We start from the raw sequence: 17,731 nt of genomic DNA, 5'->3' as shown, positions 1-17,731 counted from the left end.
TTTGGGTATCAGGGTAATTGTAGCCTCATAAAAAGAGTTTGACAATGTTCCTTTTGTTTCTATTGTGTAGAATAGTTTGAGGAGTATTGGTATTAGTTCTTTGAAAATCTTGTAGAATTCTGACCTGAAACTTTCTGGTCCTGGGCTTTTTTTTGGTTGGGAGAGTTTTGATGACTGTTTCTATTTCTTCAGCAGTTATAGATCTGTTTAATTTGCTTATCTGGTCTTTATTTAATTTTGGTAAGTGATATTTATGCGGAAAGTTGTCCATTTCTTTACGTTTTCCAATTTTGTGGAGTGCAGGTTTTCAAAATATGACCTGATGATTCTCTGTATTTCTTCCGTGTCTGTTGTTATGTCCCTTTTTTATTTCTGATGTTGTTAATTTGGATAGTCTCTCTCTGCCTTTTGGTTTATTTAATTAATATATGGAAATCACTGAAGATGGTGACTGATAAACAGCAAATGCATTTAGCAAGTTATCCAATAGCCATGATAACTTATGTGAATGATTTAACCCTGGAAAACTATATAATATCTCAAAAAGTGACTTTATTAATGATTAAAACACAAATGTCAAGGGTATATTAATTTATGAGTGATTTAACTAGAAAATACATCTAAATTAGTTTATTCTCTTATACAGATTTATGTGTAATTGATCGAATTCTTATTCCCAAATTTTATATTTGCCTGAAGCCCTAAAATGTGCTTTTAAATGAAAGTGGTGTCTTTCCAGATCTGGGAGATAAAATGATGTCATAGGGTGCAATTCCCAGTGTCCATATGAGTGAAAAGGGTGGGTTATGAAAATATGGGAGCTGAAACAAGCAAGAAGGCCATGAGGTGGAGGCAGAGACTTGAGAGAGACAGTCATTAGTGATCAGAAACAAGAATAGATGGAAGCCAAAGGTGGTCAAATAGGATTTTTCTCCCAGAGAACTTGAGTGAACATGGCTCTACTGACATCTTGCTTTGAAAATTTTAAGTTCAGAAACTCAGAGAACAGAATTATGTTATTTTCTTGGTACTAATTTGTAATATTTTCTTATACCAGATCTCAGAAATGAACATATAGACCCACATATGTAAAAGAAACATTACTAAACTTAAATCGCGCATCAAACCCCACACATTAATAGTAGAGGGCATAAACATCCCTCTCTCAACAATGGGAAGACAGAAACTCAACAGAGAAAGAAGAGAACTAGCATATGTAATGACATCTACAGAGCATTCCACCCAAAAGAATGTATCTTTTTCTCAGCACCCATGGAATCTTCTCTAAAATTGACCACATACTCAGTAACAAAGCAAACACCAACAAGATAAAAAAAAACCCTGTATCTTATCAGATCACCATGGTTTAGAGTTAGAATTTAAGACCAACACTAAATGCAGAAAGTCTAAAAACTAATGGAAATGAATCAGTGGTCAATTGAAGCAACCCTGGGTCAAGGAAGAAATAAAGAAAGAAATTAAAACCTTTCTAGAATTAAATGAAAATGAAGACACAATGTACCCAAACCTATGGGACACTACGAAAGCAGTGCTAAAAGGAAAGTATATAGCACAAAGGGCCTACATAAAAAAGTAGAGAAATCTTACTCTAGTGACTTAACAGCACACCTGAAAGCTCTAGAAAAAAAGCAGACTCACCCAGGAGGAGTAGATGACAGGAAATAATCAAATTGAGGGCTGAAATCAATAAAATAGAAATAAAGAAAACAATACAAAGAATCAAGGAAACCAAGAACTGGTTCTTTGAGAAAAATCAACAAGATAGACAAACCCCTATCCAAACTAATCAAAAGGCAGAGAGAGAACATCCACATTAACAAAATCAGAAATGAAAAGGGGGATATAACAACAGAAACTGAAGAAATCCAGAGAATTATTAGGCCATACTACAAAAACCTGTATTCCACAAAATTGAAAAATGTAAAAGAAATGGACAGTTTTCTGGATAGGCACCACATACAAAAAATAAATCAAGACCAGATGAACAATTTAAATAGACCTAAAACCTGCAAGGGAATAGAAGCAGTCACCAAAAGCTTCCCAACCAAAAAATCCCAGGGTCAAAAGGTTTCAGTGCAGAATTCTACCAGAAGCAGAACTTCAAATAAGAGCTAATACCTAAACTCCTCAAAGTGTTCCACATAATAGAAACAGAAGGAACATTGACAAACTCTTTTTATGAGGCTACAATTACTCTGATATGGAAACCACACAAAGATGTGTCCAAGAAAGAGAATTAGAGACCAATCTCACTCATGAACATAGATGCAAAAGTACTCAATAAAATACTGGCAAACCGAATCCAAGAACACATCAAAAAAAAAATCATTGACCGTGATCAGGTTGGCTTCATTCCAGACATTCAAAAATCTTTAAATGTAATCCACCATATAAATAAACTGAAAGAAGAAAATCTTTTGATCATCTCAATAGTTGCTAAAAAAGCATTTGACAATATCCAACACCTCTTCATGATAAAGGTCTTGGAGAGATCAGGGATACAAGAACATATTTAAACATAATAAAAGCAGTATACAGCAATCCAACAGCCAACATCAAATTAAAAGGAGAGAAAAGCAAACCAATTCCACTCAAACCAGGAACAAGGCAAGGCTGTCCACTTTCTCCATATCTATCCAACATAGTTCTTAAAGTTCTGGCTAGAGCAATAAGACAACAAAACAGATTTGAATGAAAGAAGTCAAACTTTTGTTATTTGCAGATGACATGATAGTATATAGAAGTGACCCCAAAAACTCTAGCAGGAAACTCTTACAGTTGAAAAATACCTTCAGTAACGCGGTAATATACAAGATCAATTCAAAAAATTCAGTAGCCCTTCTGCATATCAAAGATAAAGAAACTGAGAAAGAAATCAGAGAAGCATCACCCTTCACAATAGGCACAAATAACATAAAATATCTTGGGTAACACTAATTAAAGAAGTGAAAGGCCTGTTCAACAAGAACTTTAAGTTTTTGAAGAAAGAAATTGAATGAGTTGCCAGAAAATGAAAAGATTTCCCATGCTCTTGGATAGGTATGATAAACATAATGAAAAATCCTTCCAAAAGCAATCAATATATTTAATGCAATCCCCATCAAAATTCCAACACAATTCTTCACAGACCTTGAAAGAACAATAATAAAGTTATATGGAATCACTAAAAAAGCCTAAGATAGATGAAACAATGCTGAAATTTATCCAAAACACTGAAAGAACTTCCAGAGGATTCACAATCCCTGACATCAAGCTCTATTATAGAGCTACAGTAATGAAAACAGCTTAATATCAGCAAAAAAACAGAGATGTTGACCAATGAAACCAAATCAAATACTTGGATATTAATCCACACACCTATGAACACCTGATTTTTGACAAAGAAGTTAAAATTATAGAATGGAAAAGGATAGAATCTTTAAATGATGCTGGCATAACTGGATGTCAACATGTAGATAAATGGAAAAGATTCATATCTATCTCCATGCACAAAACACAAGTCCAAATGTATTAAAGACCTCAATACAAATCCTACCACACTGAACCTGACAGAAAAGTAACTGGGAAGTTGCCTTCAATATATGGGTACAGGTGATTACTTCATAAATATAACACCAGTAGCACAGACAATGAGAGCAACAATAAATAAATGGGACCTATTGAAACTGAGAAGCTTCTGTAAAACAAAGGACAGATTCAAGAAGACAAAAAAGACAGCTGACTAAATGAGAAAATATCTTCAACAACCTTTCGTCAGACAGAGGTCTGATCTCCAAAATATTTGAAGAACTCAAGAAATTGGACATCAAATTACAAGATAATCCAGTTTTAAAAAATGGGGTACAGAACTAAACAGAGAATTCTCAATATAAGAATCTCAAATGGCCCAAAGACACTTTAAAAAATGTTCCACATCCTTACCCATCAGGGAAATGAAAATCAAAACAATTCTAAGACACTATTTTACACCAGTCAGAATGATTAATATAAAAACACCAAAGATAGTTTATGCTGGAGAGGATGTGGAGTAAGGGGAATACTCCTCCATTGCTGGTGGGAATGCAAACATGAAAATTCACTCTGGAACTCAGTATGGTAGTTTCTCAGAAAATTTGGAATCAATTTACCTCTAAATCCAACAATATCACTCTTGGCTATATACCCAAGGTATGCCCATATACTACAAGGACATCTGTTCAACTATGGTCATATCAGCATTATTTGTAATGATCAGAACTTGGAAACAACCTAGAAACCCCTCAACTGAAGAATGGATAAAGAAAATGTGATACATTTACACAATGGAGTACTACTCAGCAGTAAAAAATAATATCTTAAAATTTGCAAAGAAATGGATGGAACTAGAAAAATCATCCTGAGTGAGGTAACCCAGACCCAGAAAAACGAACCTGGTATGTACTCACTCATAAGTGGATACTAGCTGTAAAGCAAAAGATAACAAGCCTATAGTCCATGAGCCTAGAGAAGCTAAGTAACAAGGTGAACCTAAGAAAAACATATATGGATCCACCTGTGAAGGGGAAATAGACAGGATCTCCTGATAAAATTGGAAGCATGGAGGTGGGAGGAGAAGAGAGGTGGGAATGGAGAAGGAGGGGAGAGGAAGAGAACTTGAGGGAATGGGATAGTTGAGATGGAAGCGGGACAGAGACGGAGAGCAAGGAAAGAGATATTTTGATTAAGGGAGACATTGTGGGGCTGGCAAGAAACCTGACACTAGAAAAATTCCCAGGAATCCACAAGGATGACCCCAGCTAAGACTATAAGCAATTGAGGAGAGGGTGCCCGAACTGATCTTGCCCTGTAGTCAGATTGATGAGTATCTTAAATATCACTATACAACCTTCATCTAGCAACTGATAGAAATGGAGGCAGGGACCCAGAGCAGAGCACTGGGCTGAGCTTACAAAGTCCAGTTGGGAGATAACCAACTCTGGCCAGACAGGGAAGAAACCAGCATAGGACCAAACTGAACCCTGAGTGTGAATGATAGTTATATGGCTGGGGCAGACTGCTGGGCCACTGACAGTGGCATAAGGATTTATCACTGATTGTACTGGCTTTCTGGGAACTCATTCTTTTTGGATGGATACCTTGCTCAACCTAGATGTAGTAGGGAGGACCTTGGACCTTCCTCAGAGCAGTGTGCCTTGCCCGCTCTGGGGGGACAGGGTGGAAGAAATGGGAGAAGGGGAGGGAGTAGGAACTGGTATTTGTGTGTAAAATGAAGAAAAGATGACTTGTTTTCTTTAAAAAAAAAACAAAATGAAAAAAGAAACTATGAATTCATGAGGACTCGCCTGACAGAAGAAAAAACTGGGTAGAATGGGTAAGGAGATGTTCTCAGCCATACATATGTGTTTCCCTACCATGTAAAATTCTTTAGCTCACAGGAAGCAGGCGTAATTGAAAATTATATAATCCAAATTTTTAAATGTTTTAATAAATTCTGGCTAAATATTTTCAATTTGGATAACTACACAGGGGATGAGTAGCATCAGTGGAGAAGGTGGCTACTGCAGCGCCTTATAGAACAGAAACACAACAATTTGGGGTCAAGTATACCTGAACTGTATCTCCGTTAAGCCTTTGATGATTTCTTTAGTCTTTTAATGACTAAAGAACCTGAGCTTCCCACTTCTCTTATATCTAGAGGGCATAGTGTGCTCAGATGAAGAAATGCAGAATTCTTATGAGAAATGTATGCAGAGAGCATTCAGTTTAATGCACAGCAAAGAGTAGGTTTTAATCTTGGCTAAAAAGAAGCACTATTTACTTCTAGCACCAGCAAGCATACACATAACTACTTTTGCAAACATTAATGATTTTGTTGTAGGTGTCAGCTATGTTATGAGTTTAACTGAAAATATTTCTTACTTCCTTAAAGTTTTACAGAAACAGTGAAGAAACTCAATGGAACATATACATACAAAAAAAATGAACATTTCCACCAGCCAAAAGAGGCTATAAGGTAACAAGAGCATATTTACTCACATCAATGTAGCTGGCATTTATGTAGGTGGACCCTACATCTCCATTTATTTCAGAGAGTTCAACACGGTTATAATCATCTGTTTAAAGAGAAGAACACTTCAGTATTGAAGTACTGAGTAGTCACGCAGTTTCAGCATACGGAAGCTCAGTTCCCTACTTGCACTCACAGGGAAGGATGTCAACATAACGGTTCTTATTCTGGTTGTGGGCCTTCCGAGCATCTTTGATGGAAAACTTGCTGAATACCCGTGGAATGCTCTAAAAGACACAAAGATTCTTGGGGTTACAGAAGATTCTGAAAAAAAGAAGGAGAAGGAAGAAGAGGAAGAGGATGGAAAGAAAGGGGAGGGGAGAGGGAGGGAAGGAGGGAGGGAGGAAGGAAGGAATGGATATTAAGTTAGTTTCTCCTTTGCCAGTTGTCACTGGAGGTAAATGAGGTAACTTATAAATATATCCTTTCTACTGATAAACATGCTAAATAAAATAGCAGGAATTAATTTTATTATGTATTTTTCAAAAAACACATCTTTTCTATAAAATTAATGACAGAAAAATTAAATTAAAAAATAAATTCAGAAAAAAATCTTAATCCTACATTGAATACAATAATCAATATGACACTCAAAACCTTAGTTCATGACTGATAATTAGATAGTCATATAGAACATAAGAACAAAATGAGCCAAATATGTTTCATGACAGGACTTTACAATCAGTTACAATGCACTAAAGCATTATACTATGATGTTTACCAGTTTTATAATGTGAATGACCTTGCATCCTTAATGAGTCTCTCATCTGTAAATATTGCAGTAACATATGTCTGCACTGCATTGCTGTGTTCTGTGGATAAATTATTAAGGCAAATGGTTGTGCAAATATACTTAGCATGTACTCATCTTGATGACCATGTGGAATTTCTTACCCTGTATCAATGATGACACATACCTGAAATTCCGCCAGAAAAAGCCTTCCCTCATCAGCAATCTTTCTTTTATACGTTTCCAGCAAAACGTCAGCATGAATTGGCTCCACATCCATCAGTTGCTTTTCCTCATCTGTAAACAAGTTAGATTCAAGACCAGTGTTGTGTCTGTCTCTCAGATATGCATACATTAATAGAATTCCCAGCTTGAACTTACTCCTCAACAATTTTCTTCTCTCCATCTTTGTGGGAAATTTCATTCCCATGGAAGTGTTTGCTTATAAATTAATGACTTGTAAATCTGACTTTATATTATTCTCTTTACTAGAATGAGCTTCTCCTTTTCCTATGACAAGGTAAAAGGCCCCTAAAAAATTTTACTATTGTTAGATATCCATGGTTTTGACTGGTTACATGGAATTGATATTAATTGACATATTTCTATATTCCATGATTATGATTTTTCTTATCAACAGTCTCACACATGCTAAAAAAATATTTACCCAGCAATTCTATCCCCAGCCTCCATTTTTAAATTTTGTGCATTATTACAATTATACAGATGATAAGAGAAAGTGATTAATATTATTCTGTTCATCATTCATCTTAATTTTGTTACAGTATATTATCAAACATATTATATTCATCTTTTGTACTCAAGAATATTTAAAAATTAAATACATTGTAGGACAAGTTTTTATCCTTTAAAGAAAGAGTGTAGATGGGTACTGCATACTACCCTTTTTTTCCATTAGGAAAGCTTTCATTATCACCATTATTTATACATAGATCTTGACAAAATATAAGCTTTTACAAGACATATATTTGTTATTTGATATATTTTATGTGTATGAGTTTTTGTTCATATTTATGCCTGTGCACCACATACATGCAGGACTCACACAGGTCAGTAAAGGGAATATCTGATTCCCTGAATCTGGATTCTAGGGCAATTGTGAGCAGCCATGTGGAAGCTGGGAATTAACCCAGGTCCTCTTCAAGAGAAGCCAGTTCTCTTTACCTCTGAGATGTCTCTCCAGCCCCGCAGACCATGATTTTTAAAAGGTTAAGAAAGTTTGTGCTGTCACACATAGAAATATTTCTCCTACTGTTCCAACTCCTGTTTCTGATTCTTTTTCCAGGTATCATGGTAACTGTCCCCATTGTTAGATGAAGAAAGAGCTGTCCATGAGTGTGGTACAGCTATCTCACTGTTCACAAAAACTTTGTTTACAAACACAATTACCACTTGGTCTAGTTGCAGTAAGTAGTTCCATTAGGCGGTGAAAGATGCCTGGAACTCATCCATGCTGAGCTGAGGGCTGTGTTGAGAGTCGGTAAGTTCTAAAATCATCCCAGTTGCAATTGGTACTAATTACACCATGAAACCTCTGATCCTTCCAATCCACCTCAACTCTGGGAAGTGTGTTCTGCCCTCTGCCCAGAACTGACCACACTTTTGTACCTCCTTCTCCTGTCAGCCTAACAGAAGTAACACTCTAGAAATACTACCTTGTTGACTTCATCTATTCATTAGCATGCCCTTAATTCCTGGGCACTGGGGAGAAACACTGAGAAAAAAAAAGAAGACCCTCCCACCTTCCCAAAGTCTGCAGCCTACTTATGAAAATGAAAAAGACATAAGCAAGTACAACTGTGTCAGGCTGTGATCCCGTCTCTAAAGGAGACTAAACTTAAGGATCTGTGAAGAATCAGCCCAAAAGCTGCTGCACACACGCTTGCTGCCCCCTGTTGTCAGAAGGAAACCCTTCACACAGGAGATAGCACCAGACACACGGGTGCTGTGAAATTCTGCGTCTTTGAAGGGTCTAGAAACAAGAATTTTATTTTTATTTTTAAGTTTGCTTCTGATTTTCCTGGAATTTGGTTTCTGGAATAAAGTATGCTTTTGGTTTTTTTTAGACTTTGGTGGTCTGTCCCTTTCTTTGTGTGATGCCCCTGGACCCAACATCTTAAATAAGCTACTTTAATTATTGTAAACATAGTCTAAACGTCCTTAATGGTTTTTACTGGTTCTGTCTTTAAAACATAAAGAAATTTTATAAAGACTGGAAGAAGGAATGGCCTTACTTTATATATTGTCTATCTTATTTATCATTGTGCCTTCAGTGGGAGGTTCCACTGTCCCACTCTGGAAAAATCTGAAGATATTCCACATCACTTCCTCACTATAGAATATCATCCACTCTCCCGTTCTTCCTTCTTTCCTAGTTTGTCTGATGTTTCCCCGGAGTCTTTGCCAACTGAATTCCTGCACCCTCCACAGGCAATTTTCTATCGTTTATCTTTCTACAGCACTATGCACATTACCCAGCCTAATGTTTTCCAAATTGTTCCTACTCATCAGCAGACCTGCTTCTTCCATTAGAAACCCAAACCTTAAAGGGCAGAGACAATGGCCTGTCACTATGGTACGCTCAGTGCCATAGATAATATTTGTGATACCTTGAGAACTTCACATAGATGGCTACTTTTGCAGAAATGTAAATTTGCTTCAAAATTTGTCAGTGGACAAATTTCAGGTTGAATTTTTTAAAAATGCACAGCTCTTATTTTAAAATAAGAGGTTGCAAATTCAGAAAAATAACTTTCAATGGTAAAAATTATTTATACTCACCCCTTGTAACAAGTTCTTGTTGTTCATCTAAATTGCTGTGAAAATAAGAAACATGGAATTCACTTGGTGTTCAGGGTAACTGAGCAAACACTGTTTTCTGGATGTAGTGAGTGACAGGAGAAATAGAGGTGTGGATAAGAGAAAAAGGGGTAGGGAAATTAGAAAAGGAGGGAAAACAGAAGGATGTAAAGTGGGAGAGATAAAACAAGAATTTAGGGAGAATGAAGAAAGCAAGAGGGGAGAGAAAGCAACCAAGGGTTGCCTGTAAATTTCAGAAGGATGAGAATGAATCAAGAGAGTCCTTCCAGTATTCAGAAATGTTTATCTTCTTGGGCAAAATAATGAATGCACTTCCAAGAATGTCCCTCTTTCTGCATTTGCTGTCCTCAGATTACTTTCATCTACTGAGAATTAAAAGAGAAGGTACACCGTCTTTGCACTAATTAGTGTCAAAACAGGCCTACAATATCATTAACAAATGTAGTGAGTATAAGTACTTACAGTTAGCCAATAATTTCATGTTAAGCCATGAACTGAAGTTCGTGCTGTCTTCTCTCATTGCTTGGTCAATGCATTTTGGGCAACAACTTGTGACATTATTACAACCACTATTACCTCCTAATTCAACATTGTCTCTTACCTGGATCTTTTCTTACGCAGATCATAGATTTTATACAGAACAACAAGCAGGGCTATTGATGTCACAACAATCAGAAATATCAGGAATGTAATCAGTGCTTTATCATTATCTAGAAATAAAAATGACACACGAGAACTTATTATGTCAAATACTTTGCTAGACAATGTGTCTGATCTTCATGAACTAGAATTTTAGTATTTTTCATTTATGGTAAAGATTCAAAGCTAAAATTTTAGAATAAGATAAAATACATTAAAGTCATGATTTTGCAGTGATGGGCTCTGTTATTTCAACATTCCCAAGGCCTTTATATTTAAAGAGACTAATTAGAATATAGATGAGTACTTCCATTTCTTTTCATTAAATACTGTACTTTTGTAGAAAACTATCATTTAGATTTAATTCCCTTTCACAGACTCATTTTAAAGGGATCAATGAGGTAATGTAGTTATTACAGCTTTCAGAAAGAAACTCATAGTTTACCATTGAGCACAGAAGTGGGTAGCCTCCTAAGGGATTCATAAAAGCTTCTACCCCACAAAGATAAATCTCTTACATGCTCATTGGGGAATAGAACCAATTAGCCAAGAGACAAAATTTATTTCATTTGACAGTGAGGATTAACACTTTCTGTAGCTTGAGTTTTCACAAAGAATCAATGTGAACCACATGCCTAGGGCAAGCAGGATTGGCATATCTTTATCCTGGGTCACATACCATCCTTTTTATGCCCACAATGGAAAGGCAGTAAACCCATGCAGTGACATCAAGGTTTGAGTCCTGGAGACAGGCTGTTGGGCCTCCAACCTTAGTTCTTACTTCCTGGAAAGGAATTTGGCCAGAATCCTATTATCTTTGCACCTTAGTTCCTTAATTCCTAAATTGAGGCTAAATAGTGTAATTCCCATAAATGATAGACTGTGAATAGCACAGAGAAAAGTAGCTATCCACAATCCCCCAGGCCCCGTTTTTTTTTGTGTGTGTGTGCTTTATTGTCTCTAATGATGCTGCAGACACTTAAGGTATCTTAGAAAATGAGACGTCATCAGCACACACACCAGTAGCACAAATATATGTCAAGCATCACAGTCAAGAAAGTAGTCCCATTTCAAAGAACTACCAAGAGCATCTGTCAGCGCAAGCAAATATTATAAAAATTTGTAATAAAGACAACATTCACTTAGTGACTAAATGATCAAATCTATTAATTTAATTTTTATGACACTGTATTCTAAGTTTTTCCTTAGATTTTTGAAAATTGCAGGTATTTATGAAATATATATAACCAACTATGGAGTCAGTCTATGGATGCAAAAAGAGTACATCTTTGTCAAACAAATGCACACAGATAGAGGTGGGAAAAATAGGCCAGTATGACTTACAAGATGTTGATTGATTTTCAACAACTGCTTCTCCCTGATACTCTCCATTGTGAAAAGAGACCTAAATTTCAATTAAAAGAAAAAAAAAGAAAAAGATTAGTTTTCTCTATAAGTGTTCATGGCATGTTATGAAATGTACATTATTTTTCATAAATGCTACTTATTGTCATTAAAACCTCCTGAGTAAAAGCTGAGACTTTACAGTTATTTCATTGTACACAGTCAAAAAGTTTGAAAGGGGGTTGACCTCTCTTAGGAATGACATCAGTAACAAATGGAAATGGAAGAACACAGTCCAAGAAATGAAATCCAGAATGAATAATTTTAATTTTAAGCTATAGTAAATAGACAAAAAAATAAAGTTGTCTATTAATACGCTAGCAGGCTCACATTTATTTTTAAGGTAAATCTGCTACTTACAAGAGTTGGATGTGGAATATGCATGTTTTTGAAGGTAAAGACATGAACAAATTGCAGTGTGGAAAGCATAAGCACCTAGAGCTCATAAAATTTAATATAAATAAAGAAAATCAGCTTGATCTAAACAGAAACTGAAAGGGGTGCTGAAACAAGACTACTGATGCCACATAAATTATGCAAAAATAGATCTGAATGACACCATTGCAAGGAACCGGCATGATGAAGGCAATCATGCACGGAAGCCTTCACTCTCTATACAGGTGCATATAGGATTTCCCAATACCCATAAACCAGATTGTATCAATTACCTTTTATAAAGTAATACAATTCACTGCAATATAATTTTAAACTACACAGATATAGTACATCATAAACTCTTCCAAGTATCCATCATAGACTCTTTTGAAGTCATCAAGGTAGAAACAATCAGAACAAACAATAGACTTTAAGAACCCATTGCTTTCTGTGTGCAGGCAGGCAGCTATGACTGACAAGACATGTACAAATGTTTCCAAACCATGGTAATAATGATCATTATTATTTATAATTATTAATATAATGATTATTTTCATAAGAAGTAAAGATACAATGAGGAAAACATCCAAATGAATTACTAGGAATAAATTATTAATAATAAAACAAATATAAATATTTTAGTGGAAATGGTGATACTGAGTAAATATGATATGATTATACCTCATGAAAATATGTATATTGCTTTAGGGTCATAAATGTATGTGAAAATAAATTATGGCAAGTGAAATGAAGAAAACAACAGATCTATTTGTACAGTGAAAGAAGGAATAGCTAAGTGAAAATTGTCTCTTAATTTGAATTTTATGTTTATAATGTTCACTCATATATCCAAGAATAATTTACAATGTCTGAAGAGTGGAAAAGAGAATCCTAGGAAGAAAAGCATGCCATGGAGTGAAGTCATCAACAAGATAAAAGCTGAGTGTGTGAGAGACTAAATGGAACACTGTGCCAAGGGCTTTGTGGCCACTGGGGAAGTTGCCACAATGGAACATAATGCAGCATGCTTTAGTAACAAACAGCACACTGTCTCTCCATGTGGAACACCCTTCAGGAACATATAAATGGCACACTCAAACAAATATCTGCAAGAACCAATGATTGTGAAAGATAATGTAAATGATTCTCAAAGAATAGCTATGTATCAAAGAATCAAAGGGATTTCTAGGATACAAACCATCCCTATACTATTTATAGTTTCACAACATTGAAAAAGAGTGAAATATATTCAAAATGCAACAAAAGTTATGCATACCACAAAGTTGTCAAACCCATTTCTTCCTATTTATTGAATTGTCCCCTTTGTGAATACCTACCCATAGAATAATAAAATATTCAACTATTTATTCATTGATGCATTAAAACAATAATGAACTGTGAAAGAGAAGAGATAATTTACCTCTTGGAATATGATGAGTGTTTAGCATTAGAAAACCCAATACTGTAATTCACCCTGGGACCAAATCAGACTACTCTGGCACCATATAACACAGCACCATATATATTTTTATGGATTCCAACATATTTGTGATGACTATTCATGGTTGTCAACTTGATTATATCTGGAATTAAGTAAAACCCAAGCAGCTAGGTATGTTTGTTAGGGATTTTTTTTCTTTCATTGAATCTTAAGTGGAAAGACCCATTGCATATCTAGATTTCTAGGCCTTAATCTGGACCACGCCTTTTTGTGGAAGCTTATATAAAAGAGACAAAAGAAGGAAGTAATTGCTCTTTGCTTGCTTGCCCTTCCTCTTGCTATCAAGGCATTCTGTCACTGGCATTAGAACATATTTCTTCTTCAGGATTCTGGCATATACTGAAGACCAAGTGAGACATCCCACCTCATGGACTGAACAGCTGCTGAATTCTTGGACTTTCCCTTGTTAAATAGCCATTGTTGGAAGAGATGAACCACAGCCTATAAGCCACTATAATAAATCTCATATATATTCATTCTGTTCTGTTACTCCAGAGAACCATAACTAACACACTACCTTTCTTCCTTAAAATTGTAGTCGAAAAAGGTGGTTATACAAAAATACTTGGAGTGCAAGAAGCCAAGGTAGTCATTTTGTAATAGTTAATGTTCTTTGTCAAATTGACAGTATCTATAATCACCTATGGAAAGAAACTCAAAATATATCTGTAAAGGAGTTAGTTGAGGAATAAGACCCAACCTCTATGTGGGTAGCGCCATTTCATGCTAGACTAAATAAATAATGAGACTTAATAATAAAGAGAAAGTAGGCTTTATATTGCTCTGTCGCTCTGTAGCTGTAGATAAAACGTAGCCAGATGCCTCATGGCCCTGCCATCATCACTTCCCCACCAAGCTGGACTGGACCCACCTCCGACTGTAAGAAAAATACATTCTCTCTTCAAGTCGATTTGCCAGGTATGTTGTCAGAGAAAGAAGACAAGTAGCGAATATAGAAAGCCAGAGGTCAATGAGATCACTCCACAGATAAAACTGCTTGCTATACAAGCCTGGCAACCTGAATTCAATCCCTTGAGTCTATGGTAGAAGGAGACAATTGGTTTCCCGGACATGTCCTCTAACTTCCATGTCTGTGCACTATAGCATATATTGGCCATGTTCACATACTCATGTGCCTTCATTAGATAAAGTAAAACTGATGAAGAAAATTTCCTCCGAGGAATGGGATGATTGCTGTGATACACCTGAGCACATGACCTCACTCCTTTGGAAATGGTTTGTGCAAAGGTAGAAGAGACTGGAGATTCATTCTAAAGAAGGCTGAGAATGCTTTAAGAAGAACATGATACATAATTCTTATAGGAATCAGAAGACAAGAGTGCCAAGAAAACGGCAAATAGTAAATGCCCAGCTTATGGTGTTGCAAGGCTTGGAGGGAACCAAGACTAAATGTGTCAGCTACGTGATCCATTTTGGCAAAGAATCTAACTACATTCTGTCTGTGGCTGAGAGACTGAGAAGTAGTGAACTAGAAAGAAATGGGTTCATCTCTTCGGTGGAGGAAATCTCATGGTAGCACAGTGTTCAGACTGGAGCAGGGCCACTGCTTACTGCTCTCATTCAGCAATTCAGGAAGTACGAGGAGAAACACAAAAATGTGGTGTTGGGTGGAGAAAATGTGTGAGCAAGTTTAAAGGGGAAGATGAGGAGATCGTAATAGGTGGATTCAAAGTTATACGCTTGTGTGTCAAGTTCACAAAGAGGCTTATGCGGGTTAATTCTGGTTGCCACTTCGACCGATCTAGAATAACCTAAGAAATATATTTCTAGGCATGTCTGTAAGGGAGTAGAGTTAACTGCAGAAAGAAAACCAACCCAAAATGCAGCAACATAGACCGACCAGGTGGAGGGTCCTAAATGAAACAATTATAAGAGAGCAAGCAGAGTACCAATATCCATCTCTCTCTGCTTTCAGAATACAGGTGCAATGCAACCAGTTTTATCAGGCTCCTGACATAATGCTTTCCCTCAAACTAGAAGTCACGGTAAGACTGTCCTTCCTTAAGTTGAACTTTTCGTGTATTGAGTAGAAAGTATTAAAGATATCAAAAGAAGTTGTTATTTATTGAAAAACATGTTTACTGAATGCCGTGCTTATTAGAGTTCAATATAGTTATCATTCATAGAATATGATAAAAGTATATGAAAGAACCCCATGCCACTATTGGAAGTTAAGTAACAAAAAATGTGGAAAGACAAGCATGATAAAATAATACAGGAAAAAATAAAATTTGCTGAACTGTCTTAGAAATGGTGATTTTATCTAATGCATAGAAATTTTCATTACAAACAACAGAAATATCTTTATAATGCCCAGTCTGTGGTGAAATTACAGATATTTAAAGGTTCCTGACGTTCACTTTATGTTCGAATGTTTTCTTGAATTTGTTTCTGGTATTTTCTAATTTCAAAGCAGACATAAAATTTTGTAGTTGAAAACAATAAATATCAATATTTGGCAAAGTAAAGATCTGCTACCCATGAATTTTCTTCTATCAGATGATATGGGAGGTCTTTCTTTCTATGTATGGCTTTTATTGGTTAATGAATAAAGAAACTGCCTTGGTCTGTTGATAGGGCAGAATTTAGGTAGGCGGAGAAAACTGGACTGAATGCTGGGAGAAGGAAGTGGAGAGAGAGAGCCATAGTGCCATTGCCCAAGACAGAGGTGTTGAAACCTTGCCAGTAGGCCATGACCTCCTGACAATAAGCAGATTACTAGAAATGGGTTAAACTAAGATCTAAGAGTTAGCAAATAAGAAACTAGAGCTAATGGACCAAGCGGTAATTCAATTAATACAGTATCTGTGTGACTATTTCAGGTCTAAGCTAGCTGGGTGGTGGGGAAAAACAAATGGCTCCCTCCAACAACCAACACACAAGCAATAACTTCCCTACAGTAGTCATTTTGAAGTTGCAAATACTCTAATAAAATTTTGCCTTAAAACCTTGCTTTTCGTTCCAGAGATAAAATGCATGGCATCAAATTTTTGAATGTTCTAAAGTGTTGATTTCACAAGTCGTCAGAGATCTTTAAGTTCATATGAGTTTGACCTTAGTGCCATGGAAGTGCTAAGGCTGAAACACTGTGCTGCAGCTGGGGAACGCAGCGATGACAGAAAACAGGAGTTTACCTGAAATGTGTAGTCAGTTAAGTAGTAGAGATCCTTTACATCAAATCTGCATGTGGTTTTGTTGAATTTCAAAGGTACAGAACCTTTACTTTTGACTTCCAAAATGTAAAATTTCTTGGGACCATTAATTTCATTAGGAGGTTCACATGTGACAATTATAACATTTTGTGATGTCCGGATGGCTTTCACTTCATTGACCTTGCTTGGTGCTATCAAAATAAAGAAAGGTGTGTTATCTTAATCGTTCGATATGTGAGAATTTACATAACGTGAAACCTGAGTACAACGTAAACCATTTAAAATGTTGGTCTGCACACGAGAACACAGATTCAAAATCTGTATCAAAACATCTAAAAATAAATCACCTCTTCATTAAGTGTTAATGTATAAAGCTTGCTGGAAGTCTTGAGAATTTGCACAATCCCTGAAGAACAGGATGTGGAACTAAATAGCACTGCAAAGTGAGAAGGAGGCAGGGTGAGGAAGGGTGCCAGAGAAACAGGTATAAGTCCCCTCTCCACCCCAGGCCTTCCTTTTCTCATCAGTCTCCTCCTCAATCAGGTGAGATTCCTGAAGCAACAAATTGCTTTCATTTGCTTTGACATCCCCAAAATCTGGGAAGGCAATAGTAACATACAGTTGTAGGACCTGGAAATTTTTCAAAATTTTATTAATTCTTTGAGAATGTCATAAAACGTATGTTTGAGCCTATGCATACATGGACCCCCTGCTCCTCCTCTAACCATCGGCTCTGCCCTGTCACCCGTCCCTATTCAGCTTTGAGTTTTACTCCTCTTCTTCTTGCCCCCATTAAGCTAGCTTTTGGACTTGGAGCCTGTCCTAATGTGTGGTCAGCCTATCAAGGTTGACATCATTAAAGAAAACTGACTTTCCTCTAGTAGTACTAAATGCCAACAGTTCCTGAGCTAGGGATGGGATTATGTGCACACTTTTCCTCTCTCTACCAGGATTTTAGGATTTGGACATTTAAATCATGAGCCTAAGTGATGTGGAGAATG

At 36.3% G+C, this 17,731-nt stretch overlaps 1 protein-coding gene across 6 annotated transcripts in view; it reads right to left on the bottom strand.

Moving 5' to 3' along the window:
* Ptprc (protein tyrosine phosphatase receptor type C) overlaps nt 1-17,731 on the bottom strand; it is a 111,690-nt gene that overhangs the window by 20,921 nt on the left and 73,038 nt on the right. For all 6 annotated transcript variants that reach the window (XM_085688167.2, XM_085688168.2, XM_085688169.2 and 3 more), the window contains 7 exons: nt 16,713-16,921; nt 11,622-11,682; nt 10,240-10,348; nt 9,600-9,634; nt 6,985-7,094; nt 6,204-6,294; nt 6,037-6,113 (listed from right to left, as the gene is read on the bottom strand). In XM_085688167.2, the coding sequence (XP_085544293.2) occupies nt 6,037-6,113; nt 6,204-6,294; nt 6,985-7,094; nt 9,600-9,634; nt 10,240-10,348; nt 11,622-11,682; nt 16,713-16,921 (692 nt within the window). The remainder of the gene's footprint in view (nt 1-6,036; nt 6,114-6,203; nt 6,295-6,984; nt 7,095-9,599; nt 9,635-10,239; nt 10,349-11,621; nt 11,683-16,712; nt 16,922-17,731) is intronic.

This window comes from Myodes glareolus, chromosome 5, assembly GCF_982192425.1.
Source record: "Myodes glareolus chromosome 5, mMyoGla1.1, whole genome shotgun sequence".
Lineage (NCBI taxonomy): Eukaryota > Metazoa > Chordata > Mammalia > Rodentia > Cricetidae > Myodes > Myodes glareolus.
The sequence above is the reverse complement of the archived record's forward strand: the minus strand, read 5'-3'. Positions and strand labels throughout refer to the sequence as shown.